This window comes from Pocillopora damicornis, chromosome 6, assembly GCF_964200805.1.
Source record: "Pocillopora damicornis chromosome 6, jaPocDami1.2, whole genome shotgun sequence".
Classification (NCBI taxonomy): Eukaryota; Metazoa; Cnidaria; class Anthozoa; order Scleractinia; family Pocilloporidae; genus Pocillopora; species Pocillopora damicornis.
The window spans coordinates 23,384,240-23,400,000 of NC_142675.1; the positions used below are offsets into that span (position 1 = coordinate 23,384,240).

General features: G+C 39.0%; 2 protein-coding genes across 3 annotated transcripts in view; one reads left to right on the forward strand and one right to left on the reverse strand.

Moving 5' to 3' along the window:
• The first annotated feature begins 31 nt into the window (after positions 1 to 31).
• Positions 32 to 5,150, forward strand: LOC113681963 (alpha-1,6-mannosyl-glycoprotein 4-beta-N-acetylglucosaminyltransferase). Of its 2 annotated transcripts, none has more exons than XM_027199103.2 (3): positions 32 to 350; positions 3,436 to 3,519; positions 3,899 to 5,150. In XM_027199103.2, exons 1-3 carry the CDS (start codon positions 62 to 64, stop codon positions 5,071 to 5,073), a joined length of 1,548 nt encoding a protein of 515 aa, XP_027054904.2. In that variant the 5' UTR covers positions 32 to 61; the 3' UTR covers positions 5,074 to 5,150. The 2 variants fall into 2 exon arrangements, with proteins under 2 accessions (XP_027054904.2, XP_089064654.1); XM_089208528.1 differs by lacking the exon at positions 32 to 350 and adding an exon at positions 2,494 to 2,674.
• Positions 5,151 to 5,868: 718 nt separating this feature from the next.
• The window catches only part of LOC113681960 (uncharacterized), a 10,400-nt gene continuing 507 nt past the window's right edge, over positions 5,869 to 15,761 (reverse strand). Inside the window, exons 2-11 of the mRNA XM_027199101.2 lie at positions 14,950 to 15,063; positions 14,094 to 14,192; positions 13,538 to 13,636; positions 12,328 to 12,426; positions 11,950 to 12,060; positions 11,615 to 11,677; positions 10,880 to 11,524; positions 9,909 to 10,094; positions 8,757 to 9,723; positions 5,869 to 7,906 (exon numbers count right to left, since the gene is read on the reverse strand). Of these exons, the coding sequence (XP_027054902.2) occupies positions 6,717 to 7,906; positions 8,757 to 9,723; positions 9,909 to 10,094; positions 10,880 to 11,524; positions 11,615 to 11,677; positions 11,950 to 12,060; positions 12,328 to 12,426; positions 13,538 to 13,636; positions 14,094 to 14,192; positions 14,950 to 15,063 (3,573 nt within the window). The 3' untranslated portion in view covers positions 5,869 to 6,716. The remainder of the gene's footprint in view (positions 7,907 to 8,756; positions 9,724 to 9,908; positions 10,095 to 10,879; positions 11,525 to 11,614; positions 11,678 to 11,949; positions 12,061 to 12,327; positions 12,427 to 13,537; positions 13,637 to 14,093; positions 14,193 to 14,949; positions 15,064 to 15,761) is intronic.

The window sequence follows — 15,761 nt, forward strand, 5'->3', positions numbered from 1 at the left end:
TAGCTTCACGGCCATCACAATGTTGAATGATTATACTTCATTTTGTGTCATTTGAGAAGTTATGATAATTCTTCATTTGCAGTGGAGATCGTGTTGGTCTAGTCCAGCTATATATTTTTATAATTTTTTTCGGTCAGCGGATTTTGAACACAACAAACAAGTAAGCAGGCGACGCAAATTAATGATGGTGTCCACGAGGAGAGGAATCCAGCGACTATTTTATTCGAAATGTTCCATAAAAGTGCTGGTGATATTAACGATAAGTACCTTTTCTATATGTGTTTTTCTTCATGGGCGAATGGGACGAACAGAAGTAAATGAAATTGTCGGCGAATTTCCTATTGGAATCGGTGAGTAAACAAACTTTGAAACCGAGAGCTTTGCGTATGGGAAAATCTGTGTTTAATTACAGTGTCACGATGGCAGCGGGCTCCTAAAAAGATCCTTTGCGCGCCATGATTCCGTCAGATAACATACTGATCTTGCGTTAATTTTTAGTAAGCGATATTGTCAACCAAATGATTTTTTCGGTCTTTCTAACTAATTTCGCTTATTCCTAGGTGTGGTAAAGTTTACGCAGAGCCTATACTATTGTAAAAAAAATCTGTTTTCCCGATGGAAATATGTTGTTTTTGTCATTGTTTTCTCTAGTCAAGAACTGAATGCATAATGTTGTAGGGGGCTGTGCGACAATTTTATCCAAGGTGTTTTCATAACTGTATATCACCTTAAAACTAAACGAAGACAGGCTAATGTTCATGATTAACCAAGCCTGTCGTGACTTAAATGATTGTCAGTACTTTTATTCATTCGAGTCGCACGCTTTTACAGTATACTTCTTGTCGCGTTTATCGAAGTCATCTATGCATTGGCTAACGAAGCTGTAAGCTGTAAGTCGAAACTAAATTTTTGTTTCGTGCCAACGCTTTCCTTTCCTTTGATAATTAGCTCTCCAGTATTCTAACGTGCAACAGACAAAACATTGCAACGAAAAGTTGTGTATCAAGATTGTGGGTAATTCATTTGACAATTATTAACTTTGACTAAATGTTTGGTAGTTAGGCTTCCTCTAATCCGATTACATGCATTTTTCTACTAAAAGGTTCTTTCAAACCTCTTGGGAGTCTCAATCGTTCTTTTCGAAATGTTAAGCGATTCACGAAATATCCGAACTTGATTGCAACATAAAATCGCAATGTTTTTGCTTCTAGCCGGCGAGATATATTAATTAAGTGAATATTCCTGCAGAATATTCGAATGATTGGTGCTTGTCTCGAAATGCTAAGAAACTTAAGACCAATTGAATTATTCCACTTTGGAACGAATTTTCTGAGCTTGTGTTTACTCAGAGATCGCTTGGTTATCGGCGCATTTAGATCAGATGATCGGGCACGATCTCGAGTAGGCTTAAAATACAAAACAGTCAGAAATATTCTGTAAATGCTTATACAAAACCTCACGCAAACCCAACGAGAGAGTTCAGATCAGTGATTGCTTAGAAAGGTAAAGTTTCCGCACAGCCCCATACTATTGTAAAACAAATCTGTTTTCCCAACGGAAATGTATTGTTTTTGTTATTGTTTCCTCTGTTCAAGAACTGAATGCATAATGTAGGATGGGGCTGTGCGGAAATTTTACCCTACTATCAAGAAGTGTGATAGAACCTATAATTGGAAATTCTGTGAACATTTTTTGACTAGCGGGAATTCAACCAAGGCCCAGCTCGGCTGTCGGGTTTCCATTTTGTCACATTTGTTTTGTATTTGTCTGACTAGTCCGCAATCTTGCACCTCTCTAATACTGTTTATTATAGTTATAATATCATACGTTTTAAGTTTGAACATCTCTTCCACACTTGAATGTCGAGAAACTCACGAGTCAAAAGCAAATCAAGCCATAGCAGCAAGGACCTGGAAAAAAATGAGAAAAAAAAAATAAGGTGCGTGGCTTCTTGCCTAAACCATAGGATTTTTATGAATGTTGTCTGATGTATTAGGCTTTTTATCGCTTGAACGCGCAAACACGACGAAAAACAACAGAAGCACGTTGCAAATGTAATATTTTTTTTGTTGGGTGTCTTGTCAATTTAAGACTGGTCTCAAAGATTCTCGAGATTCGTCACCATTTACTTCGACATAGTTTTCTCCGTGTCTCAAATGAATGCATCACTCTCCTTCTGATTTTCATTAAACAAGATCATTCATATGCAAAAATATTTCGTTTGTGAAGGTCCTTTTCACAAGAACTTAATGACGCGTAAATTAATGTCAACATCAACCATAGTTTTGTGACATTTCCACAGTTCAACTGTCTCAGGGGTATTTCGTATGGGACTTCAACGTCTATATGTTGTTTTTGTAAACTGTGATAATTCGCAAAAATGTTGTGGTTATTCACTATGCTAAAATCAAAAAAATTTAGGGCCAACAATAACAAAGGAAACCACAATAATAACAACAAAGAGAAAACGTTAGTGTAGAATGCTTCGATCATAAGGTGACGTGAAACCAGTCGACCTCATTGCCCAAGAATATCAGCAGAGATGACGATTCCAGCAGACAAAAGACCGCGACACGTAGTCAACCGACAAAGCCACAAGCCAGTGGGGGCGACAACTGGGGACTGGGGAGGGCTCTTTTTTGAGAAAGTGGCATGAAAGAGGATATCCAAAAAGGTGTTCGAACGTGTTTGCATATTCCGCTCAGTGAGAAAACGAAAAGTTGTGTTACGACTTATCTTTCTGGCTTCTCTTCTTTATTCAGCTAACTGTTCAACTCACTAGATCAAGTTTAATACACTTCTTAATTTATTAATTAGTGAACATGTTTGGGCTTAAGTCTTGTCGATCTCTGAGGATTAAAGCTCTCGATAAAACTGCTAACCCAAATATTTGCACAAGGTTTGTGGGAGTGAGCGACAAAGCACTGGAGGTTCTAACCCTAAAGGAACAATGTTGATACATAATTGATAAAAGTTCAAAGCTAGACAGCTTGGCGTAACACACTAATCAACGAAGCGTAACGTGGGGGCTTAGTCAATAGGAAGGCAATTGTGACATGTAGAGGCTTAAAAATTATAATGCGCGTGAGGCTCTCGTATCAATCAGTGACCCATTGATTGATACGAGAGCCATTTTGTTTCAAATTGCGCAAATCCCGCAAAGCCGCACCCTAGAATAAACTCTAACTATGAAATCAAGATCAATGGTGTGTAGAGCACTTTTAAAACTTTCAAAGTTTGGCAACCAACGATAAATCACAAATGGAATATACAGGCAGGTTGCTCATCATAATCTTCATAAGCCAATTTTTTCGTTACATCACTTTAAGTTCAAATGCTTCATATTTTACACCAATGAACTCCATCTTTTGAACTCATGCACGTAGTTTGCCTTGTATGCTTTTGATATCGTGTTTGTGTGGTTTTCGTTTGTAGAAATAAGAAATCATTTGTGCCCCAGTGGCCAAGTCCTAAGAAGCTCACTGGTGAATAAACTTGGACGATATCCATCCCAACAGAGTAAGTATTATGTGAAGTTCATCTGGATTATTTTTCAGTCTTTTAATGTTCAATGAAGGTGTTATTTGCTCCCAGGCTCCATCACTTGCAGCTCTCGCGTTTAAAAATGGCGCGCAACTATTACATCGCCCAATCCACTTGGTTGACTTCCTCGCAGATGTTTCAAAGGTAGCCTGCAGGACAAGTGTAATTTTTTGCGTCTTTCAGTCAAAAAATGGCAAGCGCGAGGCGAGCGTGAAGTACGAATCACGCCCGTTCGCCTGTAAGACGTTAAAAATCATGCCGGTTCTGCAGGCTATGTCATAGTGCAAGGAACTGAAAATAACACTCAGCGATGTTTTGGTCTATCATCTGAAGTTTACATTCTGTTCACTTTCAGGGCACATGACGATAGGTATGACTTCAATAAGCAGACCCAACGGGGCAAACTATCTCTTAAAAACGATCCAAAGTTTATTGGACAAAATGAATGACGCTGACAAAAAGAGAACATTCATAGTTGTATTCCTCGCAGACTTTGACAAAGTTTTAAAAGCGAATGCAGCTCTAGATCTTTTAAAGTTCTTCTGGAAAGAAATTGAGGAAGATCTACTACATGTAATTGAAACATCACCTCAATTTTATCCTGATTTGTCTAATCTTAAGCTGAAATATGGTGACTCGCAGGATAGGAGGAGATGGCGTTCGAAGCAGAATATAGACTTTGCCTTTCTGATGTGTTATAGTAGAAATCTTTCTACGTATTACCTCCACATTGAGGATGATGTTAATGCATCTCCAAGTTTAATTCCAAAGATGGATGAGTTTATCTCTTCCCAAAAGGGATACTGGCCAATGCTTGACATCTCCGCTATGGGTCATGTCGCAAAAGTTTATCAGGCCAAAGATCTCGAGAATGTTGCATCGTATTTTTATCTAATGTATGACGAAATGCCCGTGGATTGGTTAATATGGTATTGGCGAATGATAAAAGGAACTGGTAATGTACACTTGGTAGTTCCTGCAGCTTCTCTCTTTCAACACAAAGGTCTTCGATCCTCTCTGAAAGAAAAGGAGTGGATAAGAAATACTTCTTATGATAGATACTTTGACCTTTATGATCATAAATACAACGGATTAAACCCAGCAGCGGAAGTTTCCTCGTCGATAGCATCAAATCTGGGGAGCCCTCAAGATGCTTACAGAGGTGGTTCTGGATACTTTTGGGGAAAGACTGTTCATACTAATGACCACGTGACTGTGAAGTTTGATCAAGCTGTTAATGTAGAGAAAGTGTTTGTAGACACTGGTTCTAATTTAGCTGTGAATGACTGGTTAAAGTTTGGTGTCCTTCAAGCAAATTTTGAATCTGAGAAACCCAGAAGTACCTGGTCATGGCCTGGTACTAATGCAGAATCCTGTGGAGACTTTGTAACAGTTGGATCATTTGTAGAAGGCAAAGCAAACTTTACTTTGACAGATTCACCAAAGATGAAGTGTTTACGGATTGTAGTCACACAGAGTCAAGATGAATGGCTCTTTTTAAGGGAGATAGACGTTTGGGAGAAGACGTGATAAGAGTATCTGAATTGCCACTCTCTAGTCGAATTGTGTAGTGTAATTAAAAAAATTAAAGGGCACTTAGATTCATTAGAGAGATGTACGTCTGTGAATCTGATTCCCTCGTCCCCGATGAATTAAGTATTTATTTAAAAGGGATAAGTTTCTAAAGAAACTTTGGTGCCGAGTCGGTGGAAGAGTATAGCAGGATAATTTAGTATTATCAACTGAGTTTATAGCGTAAATTGGCCACCGTAAAGAGTTTAAAAGCTGACGTTTCGAGCGTTAGCCCTTTGTCAGAGCGATTGATGAAGGGCTAACGCTCGAAACGTCGGCTTTTAAACTCTTTACGGTGGCCAATTTACGCTATAAACTCAGTTGATAATACTAAATTACAAAGTAATTAACTTTGTCATTGTTATCATCCTCTCTGTCATCAAAATTTGGCTTCCTAAATAACTGATCCCCATTTTCACTTCGCAAAAGCCACGACGGGTGACAGAAACCTCCTCTTCCCCCAGTGAGGAAACCATATTGCCCTTGTCGGTATGCTCTGAACGCATTCTGCGGTTTATCGTTGATAGAATTCGATAATAAATGTAAAACATCCAAAGGCAATCAGTCGTTGGAATCAGTTAGCATGTTACCAACCGTGCTGCCGCCCAATCCAGATCATATGGTGAAATGTTTGGGGGAGTACAAATGTGAGATTTTTTATCGACAGCTAAGTACTGGGAAAATGTGTGGGCAAGGATGTAGTTTTTCAATCACATTCTGCTTGTTGGTTTACAGACAAAGAACAGAAAACAATTTCAGTATTTATGGAGAAGATTTTTCAATGATATTGAAATCTCAGTTTCATATACGACTATGCCTTTTCCTTACAATTCTTTAGGTACTACAGACGTTTTAATTTATTCAGCCAATAATGAGAGGCAACGTAAGTCAAGAAATTTCATATAGAAAATGCTCGTAACGACATCTTATTCCGTCACTATGACATCACACTGCCCTTGTCATTAAAAAAAAACTGTACAACATTCTGTTCAAATCTGGAATTATTACTCAGATCTAAAATAAAACAACATCATGTAATGATGAAAATTAATAATATTGCCCTGCTAAAAACATTCCTTATCCTCCCTATGGTTAGTACATTTATTAAACAAGTAACTTAAGAGTGAGTCGGAAAATTGTTTCTTGTCTAGATCTGTGCATCGAACTCTTGATTGTTTTGTGCACATGTCGCTTTAAATTTTAACACCCGGCCCAGCTATTCTGTTCTTCCTACTCTCTCTCTCTTAATCAAGGCTCATTTTGTGAATTTGTGGGGAAACCAAAATGAAAAATGATTCCCCTTTTCCCGTTTTTCACAACTTTTTTTAGAAAAAATAGCGTCCGTTTTCGATTTAAATATTTATCGGTTTGGACAAACTTTCCTACCAACAATAAATTAAATTGCAACGAGAAAAATTACTAGCGATATATACAGTGCCTAGTTACAGGTTATCAGTTGACTTTTACAGGACTAGGGGAGTGGAAGGCGCGCAGTTGTTCAGATCTCGTATAAAATTCCTACGGTAGACGATATTTTTGTCAACGAAAAGGCATTCTTACAGAACACCAAAGAACGAATTCAAAAGAGTTTACTTAACTCTTCAATGCTGCAAGAAATTCATGAGATCCGCTCGATGTGCGTTTTCAAATGCTTCTGCAAGTCTTTTTGAGATCATGTTTTGACAATCTGCGCATTTAAAGGAGCACTTGTTGTTATCCAACCAGAGTTTCAACATTCCACTCGCCTGGACACGAAGCAAGCTGGAGTCTTCGAGACGTCGAAGGTCACAACCTCTGACACCAAGATCAACAGCAACGGGCCTCCAATTTACACTCAACCTCGTGGAGAGCTCGGGAATAAGTTGCCTTATCGACGGAAACGATTCGCCAAGTTCCGGTTCTCCTGCAGTCTCACACGTTGGAATTGATTCTTTTTCGGTAGCTTCTTCCTCAGACACGCCATCAGAAACCTGGATGGGACTTGGTAATGCGTCGCGATCAGAATCTTTCCGCTGTGCATTAGCACCTGTATCTTGCGATGTTTCTTCTATGCTGAGGGGTGGCTCGGTACCTTCGTTGTCTTGTGCAGGTAGTTTTGTTTCACAGTATTTACAATTCGAGCAAGGATGGGCAACAAGACGACGCTCAGGTACAACTTGCTCTGTTGAACTAGTTTGAGATACTTCACGAGAAAGCCTTTCGTGAGACACCCAGAAGGACTCTTCAGTTGGGTAGCTGAGCCCAGAAGCTGAACTTGCGCTCTCAAAACGAGGTCGTAAGTTTCCTCCAGTGAAACTGCCTCCTGAGGAAGAAAATCCACTACTAGACCTCACTTTTTCCACATCAAAGTGAAGACTATTCTCCGATGCACCGCTTTCTTTTCTGTCGGGGGAGTCAAAGCTTTGTTGAGGACTGGCCCGTGGAAGCGGGTTCCTTATCCCATTAACACTTGTTTTGTTTACTAAGGAAGGACTTCCCTCAGAGGCACTGCTCCCTTCCGTACTCCTTGTTCGTACTTCAGAATGTTCGGACGCTCCACTTGTCCAACGACTGCGTGAACGAATGGAATAGCTTCTCTCGGAAGCGCTGCTTTCACCTCTAGTTCTGTCCAGTGCATTAATGTCTTGAGCGCTGTGAACGTTGGCAAGCCACTGACTAACAATTGTAGCAGCTTGGAATTGGTTGGCACGCTCAAAAGCTTGAATCAAGTCATCTGTACTCAGATCACGTTCAAAGGCACAGCGTGAGAGGTACCGATCTGTTTTACTTCCCGGAATAACGCTAGTGAAACCTGAAACAAAGAAATTAGGACAAAGAATCAACTTACTGTCCCAAGAACGACCTCCTGTTTGGAAGTGCCAGTCGTAATAAAAGCACCTGTTATTGTTTGGGCCAAGTTAACATGCGATTAGATATAAGCTGAGTTGGCAATCGGTTCGACTCGGAAGTTTACATCTGCTAAGTTTGTCGAAACATCAGCCACCGCTACCGACAAGAGTCCTGCTCAGTTCTACTCTCGCCCGGACGATAAAACCACACTATTAACTGTTACCCTACAGTTCAAACCATTTACTGAATTAGTTCACATGTCGAGTAGGTATAGATTTTTTTTATCTTCGGGAAAGGGTAATGGAAGAGGGGAATGGGTTGCTGCTGAAAATGTGTACTCACGAAAACTAACGAGTTTCTCGTTAGTTTTCATCGTTAATTAGCAAAAAAATCTGCATCAGAGTTGCATAGTTGTAGTATTACTGTGACACGTCATTCTCAAATGGTCACGTATTCTGTTTTTAAAACAGTATGAAAGTTAAAGAAAATTGTTTAAATTAAAGTGAAAACTACTCTATCAGTGAAGTGGAAAAATATAAACATGATAACTCAATCCAGAAAACCAACACATACACCGGCAACAACAACAAAAAAACAAACGATCCAAACAGGACGTGTCACTACCGTGGTGCATGACACGTTCTGTTTGGATGTTTCGTTCTTTGTTCGTTTCGTTGTACGTTCTCTTTGCTTGTTATAATCTAAACTATTCTAACTCAACACCAGATGGATTGATGTATTTAAAATATACATTGTTAGCCCTCTCACTTCTATTCGAGCGCTAAATAACAACTCTCTATGAGATACACTACCAGATTCACTATCCTCGTGTTCCACGGGCACTTTCAGATGGTTTGACAACAGTTGTAAGTGATCAGATTCAATATTAGAGTCCAGTATCTTGGATAATGCCTTTCTTTCCCTCAGCGGGAAGTGACTTATGTGATCACACGGGTGCGAGTACCGTCTGATTCCGCAGTATCGCACATCAATCGCCCTTTCGTTTACTGCACATGTTTCTAGCGTAAGTCTGGCATTTGGACCACCTTTCTTGAGCGCCTCGTCCACTTCTTTCAAAGGGTAACCCTCAAATTCTCTGCGTTTCAGCACCTCGATGCTCATGGCTTTCTCAACAAACTCGATCCCCCCGGCAACCTCGTCAAGCAGATCATCCCTGAGTCTCTCGATGTACGTCAGGGAGTAGTAACAACGCTCCTCGCATCCTTTAGGCGCCCACACACAGACATTCACCGCTTTTAGGTTAGATGAAAGTGTGGCAAGGATCTCCACCGTGTCATCTGCGATTTTGATGCCGCGATTCCAAACTGGGCTTTTGTGTCCAAAGCGTTTCAACAAACGGATCTGGAATTTTGGGAAGAAGCTGTTAGGAAAAGCATCCGTTTTGTTCTTGCACTCGACAATACGGCCAACAACACAACGATCGCTGTCACTTCTACCGAACTTTGTTGGCCATAAATCGTCCAGATTGCGATTCGTTTCCAGGTGACTAGGGAAGAGGTATTTTTCACAAACAAGATTTTCTTCATCCCATGGGAGACACACTTCAAATCGTACCAACAGCTCTATAAGCTGCTTCAAAGGGCATTCACGAAAGGTGGCTTCCAGGTCGGATTTTTCAACCATTCCACCGACTCTGTCGAATCGGAGAGAACGCGGGAAGTTGGCGGGAGCCAAGGCGATTCCAAAAATGTGAGATGTCAGCCAATTGACGTCAAGGACGACTTTGTCACGAAGCTCAGGGGAAGTGTCACTCACGATCTGAAAATTGTAGAGCAAGCACGTAGATCAGGAAATGAAAGAGAGTTTACTAAGCTTTCCTAGATCTTTAACAAAGGTAAATTTTGTCTTACGATTCAAAGTTTCCGAAAAGTGCATATCAGAATGTACATTTCTAATGCATTTGTTTTTGTAAATTGTAGCGGTTGCAAAAAAAATTCTGTTACCTCGACACTTTCATTCAGATAGAAAGCGATATTTCTGACTCCTTCTTCGTCAGCAGTACTGTTGATCTCTCGCACTTTGGCAACAAAATCCAGCCAGGACATAACAGGAAACGATTTTCTCTCCTTTGCCCACGTACGAATGTCAGGCAATAGCTGTGCACATAGGCGAGGCACTCGATCAGAGTTCTGCGAAGGAAATCAAGTATTATGAGAAACTGTATACTTCTAAACTTACATGTAAACGGGTCTCCATAATTTAACGGGGGCTTACGCTTAAAATGATTGTTACAGGAACATTGACATATAGGGAGAAGAGACCGTGTATTTGCTTACAAAGCTCCAAGAGTAAATGCTGTACGAAATACAAACAGAACAGTGGAGTCCTCGAGATACGTACTTTACACCGGAAAATAGGAAAATAGAAAAGCTATTTGTTTAGAAGCACAACAAGAAAGGTAATAAAGCCACATGTACAGGTACCAAGTAAGAACTACAATGAAGCAATACATTTCCTTAAAAACCCTCCACATTGCCCATCAACAACTCTTAATTATCTGCGTCTTTTTGAGTATTAGTTTATTGGTAAACTCATTTAAGAGCTGATCTCTTTAAGAGAGCATCGGAGAGGTGAGATGATCAAAACAGCTAATCACAGCAAAAAGCAGAGACACAAAGAATCGTTCAGTAGTTGTCAAGATATTGAATACCAGTGACTTTTCTTTGCCTATTTTCTAGAAGTTTCCTGTGTTCCCTAAAGGCCTTCCCCCTATTGGCCACGCCCTTTACAGTATGGCATCGTTAATGGTGTGAGATTAGTTTCGTTGGTGGAGCAAGAAAACTAATAAGACACTTTTAAGGTAACTTTAACATCGCCATGGGACAAGCATTTTCCAGTTAGCTTGCAGAAAATACTAGAGCCCTGGAAAAAGTATTCACATGTTCCTAGAAAGTTATGAAAAAAAGGAACTTACCTTGATTATCTTGTCACGAAGCTCCTTAAGGCAATGGCGCAACGACTCGAAATCATGATCATTAGGATTAGTGCAATCCAAGACCATCGCTTCAGGATAGAAATTCAGGTAAGCTTGAAAGCATTCCTTTGCCTTCCTGAAATAGGCATTTGCTCGAAGTTGCGGTTCAGTACCCAGTTCTACCTTGTCAATGTGTGTCGCAATCAACACGACTTCTGGACGAAAACGAAGTACGCCAACCTTTGTCTCCCTGGCCTTCAACGAACCCAGGTGATGGAACAAATCCTTTTTGATTTCCTCATCTGCTTTACTCAAGTCAAACAAGACCAAAGATATGGACGTCCTCTTGCCAATAAAGTACTCATTGCTTGTGAAAGCCCAAGTGTGACCCGCCATGTCCATTTTACGGAACTCACCGACCCCAGGAACTTTAATGATCCCCACCCCAATCCCAGCAGTTCTTGAAGACATATCTTGGCTCGTGTCCGGTTCATTTCGCCTGTTCAGTCGTCGCTGCACGAAATTCATTTGCAGTTTTGCAATGAGAGTTGTTTTCCCTGCATTGACGGCGCCGCATACATTAAGGGTAACGTAAGAGGGCGGATCAGAGCCATCTTTAAGAAGAGAACAGCGGACCTTATGACTCTGAAAAAAATAAAAGGAAAAAAAACTCTTTACTTCCGAACCAGGTTTTCGATTGCGATTTACATGTGCTTTGGAATTCGCAAAACATACCTCTATCAGCTTCACAATACGAGAATGCTTATTACTTGTGGCCCAGCACTCAGCATCCCAGACCTGTCAATCAAAAACATCTTTAAATGACAGCTATTGAGCACTTAGTTCAAGTTCCTCATCAAAGACTGAAATCATATCATTCTGTGTCACACAGTCATAATTAGGTAGATGGCACTTTCTTGATTTTGCATTTCAGGTTTTTGTTTAATTGTTTTAATCTGCCTTTGTGTTCCTCCTTTCTTTCACCTCAGCAAAAATGAATTACTAGGGAAGTCATTTTAACCAAAACACGAGAGAAACAATAGAGAGTGTAAAAAATGACAAATGAATACCTTATCTCCAAGTCTTGAAGTAGCATTTACATCTGCCCCAGCCTCCAAAAGAACTGAGCAGGCATCTTCATGACCACCTTTGGCAGCACGGATCAGTGCTGTGAAACAGTACTAGGGTTTAACAGTGAAAAAATAGTTTAGTATAAAAATCAACATACACTGAAAATACTGAAACAGATTCAAGTGGCAGGATTGCTTTGTAAAAATTTTAAGCATCCTATTGCTGAGGAGAAAACATTTTAAAAATGAGATTGAAAAGTTCATTTAATATCCTTGCAACATAGAGACATGAACCCTTACTTCAAGATAAAATCTTGGAACAACCTTTTCATGTCATGCCTCCTTAACTCTGCTGAGTCTGTAAATTGCTGCACATACCTTATCCTGAAGATCAACCTTTGCTCCACATTTCAAAAGATGTTTACAGGTCTTTGAATGGCCATTATGAGCTGCCCACATAAGTGGTGTCTCACCATCCTAAAACACATACCAATGCTTATCAATTTTGTTTATCCGTGTTTACTATAAAATGATGAATATGATCAATTATCAACAATCATAAAGATCTGCAACTACTGGAAAATAGATACTGTAAATAAGGCATAGGGTGAAAATATGGACTGGAACATTGGACACTTGGACTATTTTTTGGACCACTTTTTTGAACCTTTTTTTTTTGGTCCACTTTTTGGATCATTTTATTGGGGGGGAGGAAGACCATCAGAAGTCAGGGAGGGGTGGGAGGCAGACTGTTATTACTTAGGGAGGGGTGGAAGATGAGCAATTAGTATGCAGGGAGGGGTGTGAGGTGGTTGTATTAGTAAATGCTACTGATTGATGGACTTTTTACTGGACCATATTTTACCCTATGCCATAAATTATCTCTGCCAAGCCCTCATCTTTAACTTACTGATAAAAACCTATTTTGATTGATTGTATAAGTAATCAATTGAAAACAGCCAATCAGAGGAAAGAAAAATTGCTTGAGGACCCAGAGTAAAACCAAGCAAACTGGTAACAGTGCATAAAAATGTCAGTGACAAAGTTGCTGTTGTTTTTAGTTTTGGACCTGATTGGTTTAAATGAAAGTGTAATTTTTTTCTGAATCAACCACATATAGCAGGAGAAAAAACCAAAAACAACCCCAAAATTGTTCGCAAAACTCAAATTATTGAAAATTGCTCTCTGTAGTTACCTTTAACTTAATATGGTAATTAATTGCAACTGATCTCAATTTAACCCTTATGATCTTGTGTAGGGGGAGGGGAGGGGAGTGTAGGGGGCTGAAGAGGGTTTACAAAGTGATCAATTAATTGAGCTATTAATTATCTATTCATTTTTCTTTTATCACTAGCCAGAAAACCTCATATCAATAACAATCAAGGTAACACACCAAAAATCAAGTTAAGATTGGTAAGCATTATTTTTTAGGTTCCCTCACAGGAGAAACAGAATGAACAACTTCATGACAGATAATTAACAGTTAACAAAAAGATTCTACCCTTAACAACAAAGGATAAAAATGATACTGCAGAAAGTAATTCCAAACAAAACAGTTGGAACATTGCATTGAATTTATATCATTCACCGTTGTTTGATTGTTCACATTCGCTCCATTTCTATGTAACAGCTGGCATACATCTGTTTCTCCATATCGGGCTGCTAATGTCAATGCAGTGTAATGACTCTGAAAAACAATTGAAGAATTACTTTGATTACATAATTTATAACTGCATGGTTATAAGTTTTAAGGCTAAATAGACAGCTTGGGCTGGCCCATTAGCTCTTCACTCCCTCAGAATAACCTTTGGAAAATAATTATGTCTGTTTCAGTGGTGGACAATAATTATCTGTTTCAGTGGCTTGCCAAGTATTATTAGAATATTGCTTCAGAGATTCCCTTTGTGTAGAATGTCAGCCAGTCCTGAAATGCAAGGTTATGTAATTGCCAACAATGCTTTGATTCAGTCAAGCTTCAAATTCTTGCCTGTTTTCTGATATTATCATATAACTAAAATATGACATAATATCATAACTATGTAATAATTATGATGAAGTCTCCCATTGATTTTGATGTATAATATATGATCCAACAAAATGTTCAGTTTGAATGTTTGAAAGGATTACCAGTTAAATATACATACCTTTGTAAATGCATCAACTTTGGCACCATTTTCCAAATACAGTTTACACACTGCAGTCATTCCACTTTTAGCTGCCTGCATCAATGGGGTCCTAAACCACTAAGAAAAGCATAGAAAGCAGTATTCAATCTACTGTAACAGAGTCTGAGAATTTGACTTTGTAGCCATCACCTGTGAGACTGAAAGCTTACTTTTGGGGGTCCTAATCCTTAAATGCCAAGTTAAAGTCTTTTCAATTTTCTTCTTGAAAATCAGCACTTAAGACAGGAAATTTCAGCTCTGTAGACTGTAATCTAATCACTTTTACACAATCAACTGAGGATTTCATGAACAGAAAAAAAGTTATGATTTCAGTGAAAAAAAATGTCAAAAGTTTATAAATTGGAACTTTTATTAACAAATTGATGTTTCACCTGGTCATTGAATAAGAAATGTTTGATCACCACTGATAACACCCTAAACTCCCAAGATCTTATGAGTGAATTTCTCCTTACTGTCTACCACACAATTCAAATATCTTAGTTCAGGGAATTTGGTATTAGATCAACCTAAGTAATTGGTTGATTCATATTTGTCTTTATTCTCACTGCTTGCCTACTTGGTAGTGTATTGATATTGTAAGGAGAAATTCTCTCTTGGTCACTCATGGGAATTAAAGGGTTATATGCACCGCTAAGTAACAAGTAATTTGTAAACAAGCAAATTAAAACAACTATATAAAAGAAAAAAAAGGCCAAATAATGTAAAAGTATACCAATTGTGCTACATAACGAAAGCAACTTTTAGTAGGGAATAGCCTGAACTTTTTCTCAGGGGAGAGGGGGAGGGGTGGACGGTTATACAATATTATGCTTACCAATTCTGAACCTGCTTTCCAGTTCACATCTGCTCCTCTATTAATCAATTCTGAACATTTTTCAACATCCCCTTTCTCCCCAGCATAGAACAGCTGCTCACTTAGGGACTTTCCCTGTCACAAATATCAGAATATTCTTTTGATTCAAGAGAAATTAATCATCAATTCTATAGAATTGATGATAAAATAGATGTCATCTGACACTTTGGGCTATGTTTCCATGTATGTGCACATACATAGGAAAAATAAGGTCCAACTCCCCTTAATTTCTCAACCCTTGCTTTTTATAATTTTTTCAATTATCTCTACTGCCATTTGCAAAGCTGAAGTTATCATCACTTTGTCGGGCATTGAGGTACATTTCGTAGGCTAAAATGCAGAATTTAGAGAGCTCAAATGTATTTGGGTCCACTGACCCACGCTCGCACAATTGTTCAGACTGCTTTATTGACTTGTTCCATATTTCATTTTCTCAATGCCCTCCAAAGTGATATTGATTAATAATCAATATAGTTCATGTTCTGTTTTTAGAACGTGGTTGTGCCCGCGAAAATAAACTATTTGTTTTATTAGAGTATTACAGACATCTTTCACAGAGTAATTCCCAAGTGTGAATCGGCTGGGGCGCCCCATCGAGAACTTTCACTGCTTATTTGTAAACAAAAGTTTCTGATACGGACAATGCTCGCTTAAATTATCCTTAACATAGGTATATCTCAGCAACGCAGTACGTTCGAATTTGCACGTGCACACGTGCAAATTCGATCTAAATACACTTTAAAGCTTAAACAAAACATTGCTGTTACTGATCT

Excerpts from the sequence above, each read along its gene's own strand:
- LOC113681963 (XM_027199103.2), top strand. The coding sequence starts at position 62 with ATGATAATTCTTCATTTGCAGTGGAGATCGTGTTGGTCTAGTCCAGCT. Across the intron at positions 351-3,435 it reads CGAATTTCCTATTGGAATCG|AAATAAGAAATCATTTGTGC; the intron begins GTGAGTAAACAA and ends TTTCGTTTGTAG. Across the intron at positions 3,520-3,898 it reads ACGATATCCATCCCAACAGA|GGCACATGACGATAGGTATG; the intron begins GTAAGTATTATG and ends GTTCACTTTCAG.